This window comes from Stylophora pistillata, chromosome 10, assembly GCF_964205215.1.
Source record: "Stylophora pistillata chromosome 10, jaStyPist1.2, whole genome shotgun sequence".
NCBI lineage: Eukaryota > Metazoa > Cnidaria > Anthozoa > Scleractinia > Pocilloporidae > Stylophora > Stylophora pistillata.
The window spans coordinates 15,419,609-15,436,389 of record NC_142528.1 but is presented as its reverse complement, the minus strand read 5'-3'; the positions used below and the strand labels follow the sequence as shown (position 1 = coordinate 15,436,389).

Genomic DNA, 16,781 nt, shown 5'->3' with positions numbered 1-16,781 from the left:
CAAATTACGGATTTGACTCACGCGACTCACGCAGGAACTCACGGGTGTACTTGGGGATTGATAATCGATGAATGATGCAAGTCTTGCTCAAAGACAGTATTGCACCTCTCTTTAACCTACGTCGACCTGCTTTGATCAGAATTTTCTCTTGGCTCAAAACTGCTTCTGGACAGAAGAAACGATTTTCCGTTGCTAAATACCATCTTGACACAATATCACAAGAAACTGTTCATCATACTGCCAAGAGCGGTTTTCAAACATCGAAACTTTATGATCAGGTCAGGCCGACTTATCCAAAGGAGGCCGTAAAGTTGTTGATCGGTAAACTTGGCATTTCACGCCAAGATCGGTCATCCAACCAGCCATTGAGAATCCTAGAGCTTGGAGCAGGAACAGGGAAGTTCACTGATGTTTTACAAAAGGTTCTTCGCGACAGTAATGTGGAAATAATTGCAAGCGAGCCGGTTCTTTCTATGAGAGAGGAGTTCGAGCAAAAATTCCCAACCTTAGGGATGAAGGATTTTTCCGCTGAAAATATTGGTATGGATTATATGTTGTGATTTTTCGGTATGCTAAAACAATAGAAGTAATTAACTCTATCGACAATAGATGGTAGAGGCCGAGATGGTTGAGTGGGATGGGGGGGAAGCTGGCTTTGGCACAAGGGGGGCCTGGTGGGGAGTACAAAGGTTGGTATACAAGGACTAAACACATGACTCCAAGGTCTAACCACTCATTCTTTTACAGAATACTTGTAACCAGACAGGTACAGTAGACCCCTTTCATACAAGTAGACAAGTAGACAAGAATGTAAACACTGCTTCCCTATCCTTTTCTATGAATAATTTGGTATGTGTACCAGAAAGATGGTAGAAAAATTTTTGTTAAACCAAGGACCTTAATAAAAGAAGCTTTCGTTAACTTTGAGAAATAGAAGAACTCCTACCCACATGTTATACAATGGTTTACTGGCTGTGGTAAAGTGGGCTAAAATGCTGAAAGTATCATAAAAAGAAACCTTATAGGGTACTTGTAAATGCAGCATTAAACAGATGGTGGTAAAGGAAGTAACAAGGCCTTTTGAGCTGCACTAGGGATATGCTTTCATGATAATTTATGGTGATTTTCATCTCTGGTAGCCAAGGAGGGTGGTTGTTTGATAACTGGTGCCAGATTATTCACCATCATTTTGTGCTCAAAAACACAACAAAGTAACCCATTCCAGTTTTGTTTTGTTGAATGTTTTAGGTTTGCCTAATGGCAGTGTTCATGCAGTGATTGCTGCACAGTGTTTCCACTGGTTTGCCAACGAAAAGTCGCTTTCTGAAATTCAACGTGTACTAGTTCCTGGTGGTAAGTTGGGTCTGGTGTGGAATGTACGTGATCACTCAGTACCTTGGGTGAAAGAAATGGATGATGATGTAATTCTTCCCTTATATGTGCAGTCCAACACACCAAAAGCACAAAGTGGTGAATGGAAGAGATTGATAATGGCATCTGATAAATTTGGGTCATTAGAAGGTGATGAAAGTTTAAAGACTGAACAGATCTTGACATTAGATGAGTTTGTTAAGAGACTATTATCAATTAGTGTCATGGCCATAAAAAGTGAAAAGGAAAAGAAAATGGAAATCGATAAAATTAAATCAATTTTAAACAAACATAAACTAGGAACAGATACGGTTATCCTTCCATACAAAGTTGAGATGTACTGGTGCGAGAGAGCATAAATTATTCTCAAACCAAATATTTATAACTGATTTGATATTTTTGTGTAGCAGACTCATGACAAAGAACCATTCTTTGTGATTTATTAGAATATAAAATGAAGAAAATTGGATGAATAAGGTAGTTAAGGTTCAATAGTGCAAAAGTATGTAAATCATTTTAGTTAAAAGATATGTTAAAGAATTTTAATATGTTCTTAATACAGCAAACCATAGAGCAGATATCCCACAAAGTACCCTTTTTAAGAATTTATCAGGTAGATGTTTGTTATCCTGATCTCAACCCTTTAACTGACCCAGAAGTGATTAAAATTTAACTTCTCCCTATAATGTCCATACATTGTCCGGCAAACAAGCCATGAGAATTCTCAAACTTATCAGGTAGAAGTTGTTATCTTATTCTAGCACCAAATTCTCATAACTGATTTCGCAGGCAGCCCAAGCTCACTACTAGAAAAGCGGACGTGACTCTTACCGTGTTGCGCAACGTTTTATATTTATAAAGGTTTGTATGGGATGTTATCGGTTTGCTTTAAAAGAGAGAAAAAAAATGTCTTGTTTTGAAATAAAATGGACTTACCTTATTGCCTTGTTGTTTTCTTTGTTGATTCCTAGCGTCTCAGGCCATTTTGAAGCGTTTTCGGCGAGTTAGCGCTATGTTAAGGGGAGAATGAATGATCAGATTTATAACAGCTGGATGAGGTAGGAAAAGTGATCAAGGAAATTATGAGTAACTAAGTTATTGTTGAAGTTGATGATATGAGGTTGTAAACTCTGACAAATTAAAAAATTTTTTATTTCCTTTTTAGAGTGAAAATTATATATCCCAATTTATAACCTTTTTGATTAGTGTCAAATATGCCGGTGTCCAAAAAAAACCCTAGAAACAGGTGATATAAGACGTTTTATTTTAAAGAATCTTTCCTCAACTGACCTAAAAATGTTTACCGCCTTTTTCCTATAGCTACTAAACATTATTTTCTTAAGCCCTTTCACCCCAAAGAGTGACCACAGACAACCCAAGCATACTGTGTGTGATTTGGGGGTCTAAAGGTCATAACAGGAATTCCTAACGTGTTGAAGATTGAATTTTAAGCGTAATTATGTGCCGTAAAAAAAGGAAAAGTTATAAAAAGAATAGAAAAAATATAGCAAGAATAAAAAAGCGAGGAATATGACGTGTCAATTCTCCTTACTGTAACCACCTTGTCGTTATATAAAAATAAAGTAGCACAACATGTGGTACAAAGAAAGTCGCCAAAATAGCATGAAAACGACCGTGAGCGCATTAGCTTTCTACCTACGGTGGCCCATAAGTGCAAAACACAGTGTGTTGTGTTTCAGATAAATGTATTGTGTTTCAAATAAGTTTGTGGTGTTTTTAGCATGTGTTTTGTGTTTTCAGTTTGTGTGTGTTGTGTTTTCAGTGTTTGTGTTGTGTTTTGCACTTATGGGCTACGGTAGCTTTCGCTTAAAGTTCAATTTTGACATGTTAGGTATTCCCGCTAATGACCTTTAGACCCCAAAATCACACACAGCATGCTAAGCCCACCTGTGGAGTGACTGGCTTCCAATTTTTCTTTACTCTGCCTATCACCCTGGAATCAATTATAGAGATGATATTAGGATCCTTTGTAAGCAAGGTCGACGAAAAGGACGACGACGAACCGGAAGTAATTTTCCATTATCTAGGGGTAATGCGCATGCAACGATGTCACTCCACTGTCCACCGCTCGTTGTCCACTGGAAGGACACTTTTCTTGGAAGTTCACAACGTGAAATCGCGCATTTTTACGTCCAGTAGTGAACGTGAGTATTCATTGGGCTATTTTTTCTCCGTTTGAAAGTTTTTGTCCCCAGAAAACCAAAATAATTTAGGAATATGCCATCTAAATTAGTTAGAAATATTTTTTTGATCACATTTTTGGCCGTAACGTTTTGAAAATCGCTTTATTTTTGTTTCTTTTTGTAGGCACTTCTTTAAGAATGGTGGCTGAGACTGGTAGGTTTCAAGAGTTGTAATAGATTTGTCTAGGCGATTATTACCGGATCTGTGGTAGCACGTAAAGCTATCTGGAATTTGGAGGACTTTTGCGAGTACTGGAAGGTCACGTTTTCTCAGAATCTAAATCAGTCTAGCACACACTCTGAATCGTTCATGTCTTCGAGTTAAAACCTGCCACAATTCTCGTACGGAAAATCTGGATTTTTTGGACAGTATTCTTCGTATAACAGCAATAGTCCTTCATCATTTAAATATCCATGGAAGTGGCTAAGGAGAAAAAGCTCCTGAAGTTCGCGAAAAGAAACCGTAATGGTAAAACTGGAGTTTTGAAACATTTTTTTTCATTTGTTCGCTTTTTCCCGCCCTTTTTTTTACCAGTGAACAACGGTCTCGACCCAGACTTCGCACAGACATATTCGTCGTCGTCGTCCTTTCCGTCGACCTTGCTTAAGGTCCCTGATGAGAGTAAAGGGGGATTTTAGGGGGGTCCTGATTGTTAAACAAATTCTCCTTGCCAGAACAGCAGAAAATGTAAAGAAAACAGTGTGAGGAATATGAATACTAAGGTAAGGGTGTAAAATAGTGATACAACAATCTTTGGCGCGCCTTGCTACTTTTCTCTACGCGGAAAAACTGCGCGTTTTGTGCGATGAACACGACACTTTATTTGCCTGGACTCCAGTGCTTATAATAGCCAAATGTCGGTGCAGTCTTAATGACACTAACGTAACAGTGAAATGACAGAAACTATAAGTGCACGGAATATTACAGTAACAATCAAATAACAGAAAACTACAAGTGAACGAGATCCAATTTGGGAAGCTCCCAAATTTGGGAGCTTTAGATTCGAGTGCGAGAACGAGTACGAGTACGAGTACGAGTTTTTACAGCGCGAGATCTGGCACTAGTATCTCGTACTCGTAGTCGTGCTGACGAAAATTGTAACTTTAGATTGTAAACAAATGTATCGATCCGAGTGCGAGGGTTTTACTGTAACAATAGAGAGCTCTAGATTCGAGTACGAGAACGAGTACGAGTACGAGTTTTAACCGCGCGAGATCTGGCACTAGTATCTCGTACTCGTAGTCGTGCTGACGAAAATTGTAACTTTAGATTGTAAACAAATGTATCGATCCGAGTGCGAGGGTTTTACTGTAACAATCTCGCCATGTTTAGCCAAAAAAACCTATCCTACAACCATCCGTCTACCTCCTTGGCGATTTATGAAATCACAACGATGAGAAGGCAACATCCTTACAAGCAGTATGAAAGGATTGACGATGTTTTTGACCCTATTTCTCCTGAGGAGTTTGAAGCCGAGCTCAGGTTTGGCATCACAGGATTGCCTCTCCTTCTTCGGGCATTAGCAATTCCAGAAATGTTTACTTGTGCCAATAGCACGGTATGTTCAGGAACGAAAGGACTGTTGATTTTATTGAAACTTTTTTCTTACCTATGTCGTCTCTCGGATATGATTCCTCGCTTTGGTCGTTCAGTGCCCGAGCTGAGCTTAATCTTAAACGAGGTGATTAGCTTTATTTACACAAACCATGGATACTTGCTCAGAGATCTCGATCAACCCTGGCTGAGTAGCCAACATCTGGAAGACTTTGCTCTTGCTGTCCATGGAAAGGGAACAGCTCTTGAGAATTGCTAGGGGTTTATAGACTTGACAGTTCGCCCAATTTTTCGCCCAGGAGAGAACCAGCGTGTACCCAATGGGCACAAAAGGGTACATGCCCTAAAGTTTCAATCATTTGTTGCGCCAAATGGTTTAATAGCCAATTTGTATGGACCAGTTGGTAAGCTAATACGATTATTTGCAGCGTTCTGCTGTAATGCCCCCCCTTATTTAAGCCCCCAGATTTGAAACTGAATTGAAGTGTCACCACCGCAAATCCTGGAATTAGCACCCCCTCGAATAAGCACCCCTCCTATCGACCAAAAATTTAAAACTAGTACCCCCCTCAAATAAGTGCCCCCTCCCCTCCCCTCATTTTGTGGATGAGTACTGAGACAGCAAAGGATGCATAGTTTTCATCATGTAGTATTAGATTTGTACATTGCACTAATGGTGAGTTAAACTCTAGGATCAGTTTTTTATGTCAATAAATAGTTGATTTTGTTTATGTGTAGATGATGTATTAAAAAAATGGTCATGTCAGGCCACCATTTAGGAAAAATTAAATAAGTCCCTCCCTTGAATAAGCACCCCCATTTTCACATAAATTTGAATTAAGCTCCCTGGGCACGGTATCTACACCTACAGGAGTGGGCTGGAAAGATCAAATCTTTCAGGAAACATTTTTGGTAGTCAGCCCCTTGGTAAGAGCTTCATTAACTGTAGCCTACCCTTAAATCCTTACACAAATATCTATAACCCAGCCCCTACTAAATCAAAATGGCTAATAACCAGTTAACTTGGAAAATTGAAAAAAAAAATTAAATTAAATCACAGTCTGTAACTCAACAGTTACCTGCAGCTACAAGAGTGTTATAACACTAGCTACTGATATAAATCCAAGTATGTTTATTCCATAAATTTTCATTTCAGTGGGTAAAAGGCACGATGCTGGTATGTTAAGAATGTCTGGCCTCCTTCATAACCTTCTGCAGCATTCATTTGATACCAGTGGACAACCACTGTGTATATATGGCGACCTCGCCTATCCACTCAGAATTCATCTTCAAGGATGAAGTAAAATCAGGGAAGCTGTGGAGTGGGTGTTTAGCAACATGGTAACATACTTCGCTTTCCTAGATTTTAAGAAGAACTTAAAAATTGGATTAAGTCCAGTAGGTGTAATGTATTCAGTGTGTGTTCTGCTTAGGAATCAACTACAAGCACCTATTGTGATGTTGAACCTCCTACATTAGATGATTATTTTCAGGTTTAAAGCTCTTGATTTGCTACATCATAGCTAGTAGTAACTTTGGCTACATTTAAGCAATGCAATTTGGCAAAGTGATGAGAAGATAAAAGAGAAGAATTGAACCAAATTATAATATTGTTATTACATTTTCTGCTTGTAAATTTCTATGTATAGTTAGCTATGAAAGGAGTAATTGATGAATATGGGATGTGGATCCATGGCCATCAAGTTTTTTTCCTTACTGGAGAATTTTCAAATCTAAATTAATTTAATTGAGAAAATCAAAATTGTATATTGGTATAATTTTTAATTTCAAAACAGCTGAACTGACTTTGTAATAATAATACAGTACATTTATATGATACAACTACATATATATTTGTAAAAAGATGTAAAAATAATGTATTCAGATATTTTACCATACAAACTCTTCCTTAGTTCTCATTTCATAAATATAATGGTATGTTTCAGTGTTCAAGGTTTTATCACAGTGTTCGGCGATTTTCGTCCACGATATACCTCTCTCTTTTGAATCTGGTCAGTACTTGTGAGGCTCTTCAACCAATATATCTCTGAGAAGCATAGTTTCGTGTTTCCTTTCCAATTAAAAAGTTCTCGTTTCGCCATCGCTACGAATTGAAGAAAGTCGGGAAAGTGTCAACCACATCACAACAATTCATTGTTTATATCTCTCATGCATGGTTAAAATTCAAAGGGTGAAAGTGCTGTTTAAAGCCCTCATTTTTCAATTTGAATTTATTCGTCTGCCGATATGTTGTTTACGTGTGTAGACCATAGAATTTCTTGAAAATAGGTCGACCAAAAAGTATCAAAAACGAATGGAATTAGGGTTTGTAATAACATTCAATTCGATAAAACCTCTGTATACCGCTTTAAGTTTGCTTTTGTTGACTTAGAACAAGACTAGGGTAAGTTTAAAAGACAAAATATTCACCTTTCGAAACTCGTTCTCTGGAGGACGACTTCTGGTCAAAATCTCGTTGTCGACGAGCGGCACACGACGAGTTTCCCGCTCCCGTGACAGTGTCACGGAGAGCTACGCATGCGCAATGTGAGCACACTAGTAAACTCGTCCTCGTAGTCGTTCTCGTACTCGAATCTAAAGCTCTCTATTAACGAAACGATTAAGTGACAAAGGAAACTATTCAAGTGTGCGAGATATCATAACGTAGCAATCAAATGACACAAAACTACAAGTACCGAGATACTAACGTAACAATCAAATGACAAAGAAAACTAATATTAAATGTGCGAGATAGTCAGTTGCAATTCAAGAAAACCGCTGAGAGAGAAAGACAAACTGCTCGCAAATTTACTCTCGTGACCCTATTGTCGCTTGACTCGTGTGTGACTCGGGCGCAAAAGCCCTTCTCGCGGTCAGAATTACTCTGTGTCGACCTGCTCTGACTAGAATTTACTCACGGCTCAAACTGCTTCTGTTCAGAAGAAACACTTCTGTCTCTAAATACTGTCCTTGCACAATGTCACAAGGAACTGTTCATCACATTGCGGAGAGCGGGTTTCAAACAGCGAAACTATATGATCAGGTCAGACCGAGTTATTCAGAGGAAGCCGTGAAGTTTTTGATTGGTAAACTTGGTATTGCAAGCCAAAATGCTTCATCTAATCAGCCAGTAAGAATCCTAGAGCTTGGAGCAGGAACAGGGAAGTTCACTGATATTTTGCAGAGGGTTCTTCGCGACGGTGACGTGGAAATAATTGGAAGCGAGCCGCTTCTTTCTATGAGAGAAGTGTTTGAAGAAAAATTTCCAAGCATAGAGATGAAGGATTTTCCTGCAGAAAATATCGGTATAGATTGCATGTTGTAGTTTTTTAGTTCATTTTGCGCTTAAATAACAGATACAATATTCCCTATCAACGATGGATGGCAAAGGCTGCATGGCAGACATACAAAAGAGGGGGGTGGACAGGGGAGCCAGCTTCGGCAATAGGGCTTTATAGTACTCGGTTGGGGGGGGGGGGGGGGAGATTATCTTACAAAGATTGGTATAACATAAAAGCATGATGACTTCTACCTTTACATCTACTTCAAGTTTGAAATATGCTTTACTTTTTGTTGAAGAATTCCCTTACACCCCTGGTATAAAAAAGCTCCTAGGGTTGGGCTGAAAACAGAAGGGGCTCCTTGTTAGCGGGCCAGTAGCTAAAAGTGGGTTTTTGATAAATTTTAAAGCTTTAAGTCTAGTGGCTAAGGAGGGTGGTTATTTTCTAGGTGATTGAAGGTTACACACTGCCATTTTTTCTGGTTACCCCGAAATTTTGCCCTCATCCATTCGTACTTCTGTTTGGAGGGAGGTTTTGGGGGGGGGTTTAGTGTCGTGTCTAAGAACACAAGGCAGTGATCCATTCCAGTTTAATCTATTTCAGTCTTAAAAGCTTCAGTTTCAATGTTGTTTTGTTGTATGATTCAGGTTTGCCAAACAACAGTGTACATGCAGTGATTGCCGCACAGTGTTTCCACTGGTTTGCAAATGAAAAGTCACTTTCTGAAATTCAACGTGTACTTGTTCCTGGTGGCAAGTTAGGTCTGGTGTGGAATTTACCTGATTATTCAGTGCCTTGGATTAAAGAAATCTGTGATGATGTCATTTTTCCTTTGTATGCACAGTCCAACACACCAAATGTATATGGTGGTGAATGGAAGAGAATGGTAATAGCATCTGATAAATTTGGGTCACTAGAAGGTGATGAAAGTTTTACGAGTGAACTGACAATTGATGAGTTCATAAGGGAACTTTCATCATTTAGTGTTATAGTAGTCAAAAGTGACAAAGAAAAGAAAATGATAATTGACAAAATTAAATCAATTTTAAACAAGCATAAAAAACTAGAAACAAACACATTTATCCTTCCTCAAAAATTTGAGATGTATTGGTGTGAAAGAACATGAATTCTTTTCCACCTGAACATTTTGAAACTGATTTGATATTATTGTGTGGCAGACTCATGACAAAGAAACATTCTTTTTGATTTATTAAATATAAAATAGTGAAAATTGTTTGAACAAGGAAATTAAAGGTTTAATGGTGTGAAAGAACATGAATCATTTTAGTTAATGAATTTTAAAGTAATTGAATTTACCAATCCAATCCTTTATTCCTATGAATTAAAAAGGAATACTGTTTTTAGAGCACTAATCAACTTCCATAGAAAAGCAAACATACAGAAGTTTGTATACATTCTAAACAGCATGTGCTCGTTCGAACCTCATTTCAAATTCCTAGAATTGTGTTTGTGTCGCTCGCTCGAGACTTCTGTCTCTGAATAAACAATGTGGAGATGAAACTACCTTCTTCGTCCATCCAGCTTTTTTTGTGCACTGAAACTTGCATCCTTGGAGGTGTGTTGATATTCAGCTATCAAACACCGCTGAATATGACTTTTGATGGGAGTTTTTCGCTATTTACTTTCACCGCCAGAGCAACCGTGAAACTTTCTCAGATCCATCACACCTTTTGTTAACTCTCAACCTTTTGGTGTGTCTCACAACTGAGTATTTTCACGTAATTTTCAGTTTGGGAACTTTGCTTGACTAAGTTGTTAAGTTTGGGGTGCATCTTATAACCGAGAAACTATGGTATGTACTTAATGCTGCAGACCATAGAGCAGATTATCTTACAAGGTGCCACTTGTCAAATTTACTCAACAGCCTTAATATGAGCACAATCTTTATCATCTTTCTGCCTTAACCCTTTAACTCCCAGAAGTGATTAAAATGTAACTTCTCCCCATAATGTCCATACATTGTCCAGCAAACAAGCCATGAGAATTCTCAAACTTATCACAGGGCTGTGGTCTAGCAGCTCCCGGTGGCCCCTGACACCTTACTTTTGCTCTTGGGCAACTCAGAAATCTTAGTTTTTTTCATAAAAATCAAACGCTGGGCACCCTGGATTTCACAGTTTCAGAGGACTCGGCTCCCTTTAGTCTTGCTTAGAGCACAGCCTTGTATTAGGTAGCATTTGTTATCTTAATCTAACACCAAATTCTCATAACTGATTTACAAGGAGATGTGTAGCAGTTTAAGGGGAGAATGAACAATCAGATCTTGGGAGTTAAAGTTTTAAAACAGCTTGGGAAGATGGGAAAAGTGATCAAGTAAGTTATTAGGGATATGATTATCGTTGATTTTGATTAGACGAGGTGGTCCATTTTGAAAAATAAATTATTATAGCTTTTTTGCCCTTTTTGAGAGTAAAGATGATATGACATAATTTATAACCTTTTTGATCAGTGTCAAAAATGCATAAACTTTTTCCCGGCCACCATGAAAACGTGTAGTAAACTTTAAATACTCTTGCCTTTACCAACCTAAAAATGTCTGCCTACTTTTTTCCTTTAGCTACTATCAGCATTTTTTCAGCCTATAACCACTAAAAATAGAACAGAATGTTTTCTCCTAAGAATCGCATAACATCAGCCTAAAGAGGAAACCCAACAGTTACACGAGGGAATACAAGGGCGTAGCCAGGGGAGGTCCTGGGGTGCCCGTGACCCCCTCTTGGTAGGTCTTCTTTAGAGCAAACAACCTACATTATTCAGGTGGCGAAAACGCCATGACAATATCTTGGCCCGTAAAAGCCATTAATATGGGCCTACATGCCGCGATAATACGACTGAGCCCACTGATACACGCGGGAGAGCAGCGCTGTAAATGGTGAGTAGTTTCTGTGACCCCCCCCCCCCCTTTGAAAAATCCTGGCTACGCCCCTGGAATATAGGAAAAAGAAAAACGTTAATGAAAGTAGGAAGCAGACATCTAAGACCTATGAAGTAAGTGTCAAAAGGAATTGTGGGCTATGTTCGCAATTCGTGTTCAGCTTCAGCTAAATAGTAGAAGGGTGTACCCATGTTACTTCCAGTTTCACAATATTGAATTGTTCCAGTTAGCTTGTGTTATGAGTGCAAAGAAGAACGTCTGTAGACTTCAACTTTAAGAGCTTTATTGCAGTAGTTTTTACACGTGATCCATGAGATCACGTGACTTACAACCCACTTATCATAACAACTTGTCCTTTGTCAATCTGTTCAGAAAATATTGACCAACAAACATTTAATTTAACTATAATGATAATACTGAAATGTCATTGTAACCCTTGAACTGTGTTACTTTCCTAGTTTTCTCTTGGACGGCAATATGTCTTGTACCGTTTAGGTATATTGTACTAAGCAAATTATTTTTTATGGGAACAGAGCTAACTGAAATATCAACATCAGAAGTTTGTGTTGAATGCAATTATATTAGTTCCAGTTACATAATATTGAGTTCTTCCAGTTTCATTGCTTAATTCCCTCTGAACCAAAGTTTTGATGGAACAAGTATTTTCCATATCTTCCAACGGTAAGCCCATTACATAGCCCATGACATGCCGTTATTCATACTTTGTAGTCAATTGGAATAAAAATTATATATATATATATATATATATATATATATATATATAACTAACTGCAGACAGTACTGTTTACTATATATATATATATATATATGTTTCCTTAAAGATTAGCAGTTTCTGGTCGATGAAAGTGTTACTTTTTCTACATTCCTTGTTTCTTAGCAGTGTTCATCGCTTATGTACTTTCTTACAATTGCAATGGGTTAATATTTTACAAATTCCCACAATGAGAATCAATTCAGCTCAAAGCTTTGCAACAATACACTAATCACCAGTGGTCCCAAAGAAGACATTGCTGATAACTGCAACAATTCAAAATAAGTACATTCAAACAACTAAGACACAATGCGGCGTGACAAGGAATGGCGCGTTTAGACTTCTGAGTCACTTTTGTTTGGGGTCCTAAGATTTCGTAGTTTGAGTAGCCCAAAAATTTTATTGGAGTTATTTGAAGAACAAACCTTGTTCTTTCACTGGATTAACATAATATAGCCCCATGCCATGTACCAAGGTGCGATTTTACCCTCTCAATTTGGCCATTTTTTGTCCGCCAAAATTAGTGAAATATTGGAAAAAACCAAAAATTCCCCAAAAATTTAGATTGCAACGGAATCGAACACAGAACACTTCAGACTGTTTGTAAATACGTTTTCTTTGCTTTAGGAAAATATTTGGTCACATTTACCGTTTTGTTTTATGTTCACGCGACGTTTAAATAATGGCTGTCTAAAAAAAAGGCCTCGTGAAACTGACGTGAGAGCCATAAAACCGATTTTTCCGCCGCTCGCGAAAAATAAAAATGCAATTGAACTCAAAGTATTTTTTCTAGAAATAGTTCATCCAGACCTCTATTCTGGCAAAGTTTGGGGATTTTCGATTTTTTCATATTGCACACCTCCGGGCGACATTTACGGATGGCCGCTCTTAATTATCAAAGTCGGCTGTACTTTTATCTTGGTAGAGTCTATAACTTGGAGTCTTTTGATTAAACGCTCTTTTATTTACAAACAGTGACATGGGTCAAAGCCCTTAACCAAGATTTTGATTGGAACACAAGTATAGTCTGATCAGCCAATGAGAGGTCAACTCTTGGCGGTTACCTGCTACATTAAGACCGCGTATGAACTATTTACCTTTAATGTAAAGCTGTTGGCTGCTCGAAGAAAAGTTCTCCTCGGCAGCTTGGCCCGGCAGAAAAAAAGATGAGTTTTAACTTCAAGATATCAAGTTTGTTATAACTTTTTCTCAGACCAATGATCCAAAAACAGTGTTAAAGACAAGGAGCCTACTATGTGAGTTGTGTTCAGTTTTCAGTTCCAAGTGCTAATTCCTAAAGCTCGCGCGCGTTCTACCCCTAAAAATAATCGTTTTCATAGATGAATAGGGAGAATATTTTGGCAGGAAACTGGTCAATAAATGGGCAGAACTGAATCATTCCTGAGCAATTACACGCAACTCATAGAGCAACAACGATAAAAAAAATGATTCTTCGTTGACTCGCATGACTACTGTATCACTTTCACTTTCCGGTTTATTTTCTTTTTTAAATTTGAGAGCAAATCCTCTTTAGAAAGTCGGACACAAAGTTAAAAGGACTTTGGTTATTGGAAATGAAGATAAGGGCATAATAAACTCGGCAACTAAATCGCTAGTTCATTTCGTAATGTATGGTCACCCGTGATGCTATGTACCAGTAGTCAGGTGGGTTTCGAGTGCAAATGAAGTGAATAAGCACGAGTAATTAAGTTTTTCAAAGATAAACAAATTGCAAGAGTTTATAAAGCAAGGGAGATTTGCAGTTGCGACTACTTATTCACTCTAAATTGCACGAGAAATTCACGTGATTACTTATCGACAATGCGCATGAAAAAAGAGGTTTTAGATAGCTCAAGGTAAAACAGACCGAGCGTGTAGATCGCGTGCAAAAATAATTTATTCAATCCATGTAAATGTCTTTGCGTGTTCGGTCAGATCCATCGCTTTCAATCAAAACGAGAGTTTTCTAAATGCTTGTAGTTTTTCCATGGAAAAATAGTTCAAAGATTGGCTCTATCGACTCTGTTACCTTCTTTTACTCTGATTTACCTTTTTCTACATTTTATTACACCTCTTTTTTTGCATAGTAATACTTTTTAAAAGAACTGCACTTTTCTTCATTACCAATCAAACGAAATTTTTCAAAACGTCGCTCGTGTTCAAAAGTTCCTACCGAAAACAGCCATCCATTTATGATACATTATTGAGCTCAACCATATCATGCTAAGGGCGAGTAGTTTGAAACCACAAAAATGGTGCTTTTGTGTGTGTTTTACGGAATATACACAAGCCATCTGTCTCCTTGTAGTAGATCCCAATTGAACCTTAATAGAAAACAGTGCCATCAAAACTTTCTCGAGACAATCTGGCATAAGGTTAGATTTTTTTTAGAGATTTTTGCATCTAGAATTAATTCATTGTGGTAACGATGATTACCGTCGAAAGGATTTGGCGTTCAAACTTTCTTTCTTTCTTCAAAAAAGCAGCTGTTTGTACTGAAGGAAAGTTAACTCTATCACTGAGTATACGTGTGTATTGATTCTGAGGAATGTGTTTCGACTTATTAATTGCAAAATTCACAATTCGTTTTCTCTTTTAGATTTTGACGTTTCATCATCACTAAGTGAGGCAAAGTCCAATGAGTTCCCTCTTACATCCAGATTCTGTAGACCAGAAGTCCAAAAGAGGCCAATGGCAAAACCAACTAGCGATGGACTTGGGCGAGGGAGAAAGAAAATACACCAGTGCTGGTCTAGAAATTTTGATGTTGGATGAGAATTTCACCAAGGAGTGTATAAGGAGTATTGCAGTTTACAAATGCCCTCTTAATGATTCTCAGTTAATTCAACTATTAGATAACCATCAGTTTGTTGTTCTGAAAACAGACAACTGGTGGTATTCAATCGAGAAGAATATTCGATTTATTTACATGGAAAGGAGTAAATATATAGATGATGTGCAATGTTATATAAAGAAAATTCGCAGAAGAACACCTATAAAGAAAATAAGTTTTGATTCTTGCCAACAACTGAAAACCATGGGTGACTTCATCCATTTCCTTCAGAAGAACCAAGAACTTAATAAAAAATATGATCCGCTTTTTTCCAATTGTCAAGCTTTCGCAAAGAGAATATTTGACAAATTTGCTGCAACAAAGAAACATGAAATAATGCTTGGGTGCAGTCCCACTTTGGAAGTGATTCCTCCCTGGCAAAAGCGGACTTTCATCTTTACCTATACCTGTAAAAAGCCGGGCTAATTTTTTCCCTTCAATTGATTCATGAACGGTACAATGTTTGTTTGCAGTTTACTGAATTACCAATGTGAAATTCCAATAAGTACGAAAAACGCGCGCGCTGTTTATGTTTACGGTTGGGCGCGCTCCGTTGAAATTCATATATCGTAGTGATTCATGATCACAATGTTTGTCGCGTGAAACATTAATTTAAGACGCGTAATCTGGTTGATCGGTTGTTCAGATCAATTTAGACCAAGTTAACCAGTTATTGAAATATTTCTTGCAACAGGTACTGATCAAGTTTTCAGTTGATTTTCAGGTCATTACAATTAATTTTCTGTTTTTAACACTTGTGAGGCCGATTGCCATCGTGGTTTCTTTGTATTTTAGATCGAATTGTGTTATTAAATTTAATAAGGTTCTTCCTCCGTATTGGTTTATTGATCTTCTTTTCGACGGAACACTATTATCTGGATAAACTGACACGTTGCAAAAGTGTCAATAGCTTTCAACGGGATATGAACAAGCAACAGCCTTCCCTCACCCACTACACAGTAGAACCAGAGAAAGTCGGCAAACTTGCTATCTCTCGCAGCGCAGAACTCATTGGACGTTTTTCAGTCAAGAAAGCTGCTCAAAAGCAGAAAGTACTTTTCTCCAGGTGTTTCACCCTAAATATTGAGTTTTTTTTCCCAGTTGTTGTCGATTGCCAAAACGACACGGGTTTGAGCCGTGTTATTACAGTTGTTGTTGACCGCTAAAACGACGGTTTGAACTGTGCAGAGCTAATAGAAGGGAATGGTTCCCCTCTATTTACTCTGTTAAGATAAATGATTAAAATCTTGATTGACATTTGTTCATGTTAGAGCGTAAACTTAAAGGAAGCATGTGACTTGTGACGTGCAACATCCGGGACAGTTAGAAGAGAGTTGTTATAATTTTTGGAAAAACAAGAAACAAGAAATATATTCTTCTAGAAGCGTTAGTTATTAAGAGTTCTTTGTGGTTCTTGGAATACGGGTAACATTCATACACTGATGAAAAGAGACACGTCATGGTATTGTAAGTCAGTTTTTAGTCGAACAGTTTTGGAAGATTAATTTGCGCCGTCCTGTTAATACGCAAACCAGAATTTATAAAGAAGAGGCTAACTCTATTAACCCTTAGCTGTGTATGCCGTTGGGTAGCTTTGCGTTACATCAAAACTCCGGGGTGTGAGTCGACTTCCTAGTGTCTTAATACGACACTGTGAAGACAGCATTCAAAGACATTCTTAAGAGCCACAGACCATAAATATCGAGAATGCGCCGACAAATGCGAAATTTCGCAGTTCATTTTATTTTTTCTAAGGGACCCTTTTAATGAGCCTTTTACGAAAATTTTATCAAAAAGTTCTATCGCGCTTTTTTTCTCCGAGAAATCGAAAAGTTCAAAATAAGCCTAGATGGTCATTGTAAATGAAAA

At 37.9% G+C, this 16,781-nt stretch overlaps 2 protein-coding genes, 2 long non-coding RNA genes and 1 pseudogene across 13 annotated transcripts in view; 3 read left to right on the top strand and 2 right to left on the bottom strand.

Annotated features, from left to right (window-relative positions):
• Window positions 1-16,781, bottom strand: part of LOC148721943 (uncharacterized) — a 547,091-nt pseudogene that overhangs the window by 465,176 nt on the left and 65,134 nt on the right. The window lies entirely within an intron of this gene.
• Window positions 5-6,471, top strand: LOC111333289 (uncharacterized). 9 transcript variants are annotated; one of them, XR_015992641.1, is made up of 7 exons: window positions 5-540; window positions 1,249-1,521; window positions 2,343-2,429; window positions 3,342-3,536; window positions 3,700-3,729; window positions 4,111-5,534; window positions 6,287-6,471. XR_015992641.1 is itself a non-coding variant. In XM_088736582.1 (3 exons), exons 1-3 carry the CDS (start codon window positions 72-74, stop codon window positions 2,193-2,195), a joined length of 777 nt encoding a protein of 258 aa, XP_088592708.1. In that variant the 5' UTR covers window positions 6-71; the 3' UTR covers window positions 2,196-2,311. The 9 variants fall into 9 exon arrangements, 2 of the variants coding, with proteins under 2 accessions (XP_088592708.1, XP_022794561.2); XR_015992642.1 differs by lacking the exon at window positions 3,342-3,536; XR_015992639.1 differs by having other exon boundaries at window positions 3,700-5,534.
• On the bottom strand, window positions 7,198-7,698 carry LOC148721953 (uncharacterized). Its single transcript, XR_015992645.1, has 2 exons — window positions 7,561-7,698; window positions 7,198-7,234 (listed from the first exon to the last, which is right to left on the bottom strand). It is a non-coding gene; the product is annotated as an uncharacterized LOC148721953 (long non-coding RNA).
• LOC111333304 (uncharacterized) lies at window positions 8,108-9,684 on the top strand. The gene is made up of 2 exons (XM_022938844.2): window positions 8,108-8,435; window positions 9,059-9,684. Exons 1-2 carry the CDS (start codon window positions 8,108-8,110, stop codon window positions 9,535-9,537), a joined length of 807 nt encoding a protein of 268 aa, XP_022794579.2. The 3' UTR covers window positions 9,538-9,684.
• LOC148721952 (uncharacterized) lies at window positions 12,253-15,745 on the top strand. The gene is made up of 2 exons (XR_015992727.1): window positions 12,253-13,335; window positions 14,679-15,745. It is a non-coding gene; the product is annotated as an uncharacterized LOC148721952 (long non-coding RNA).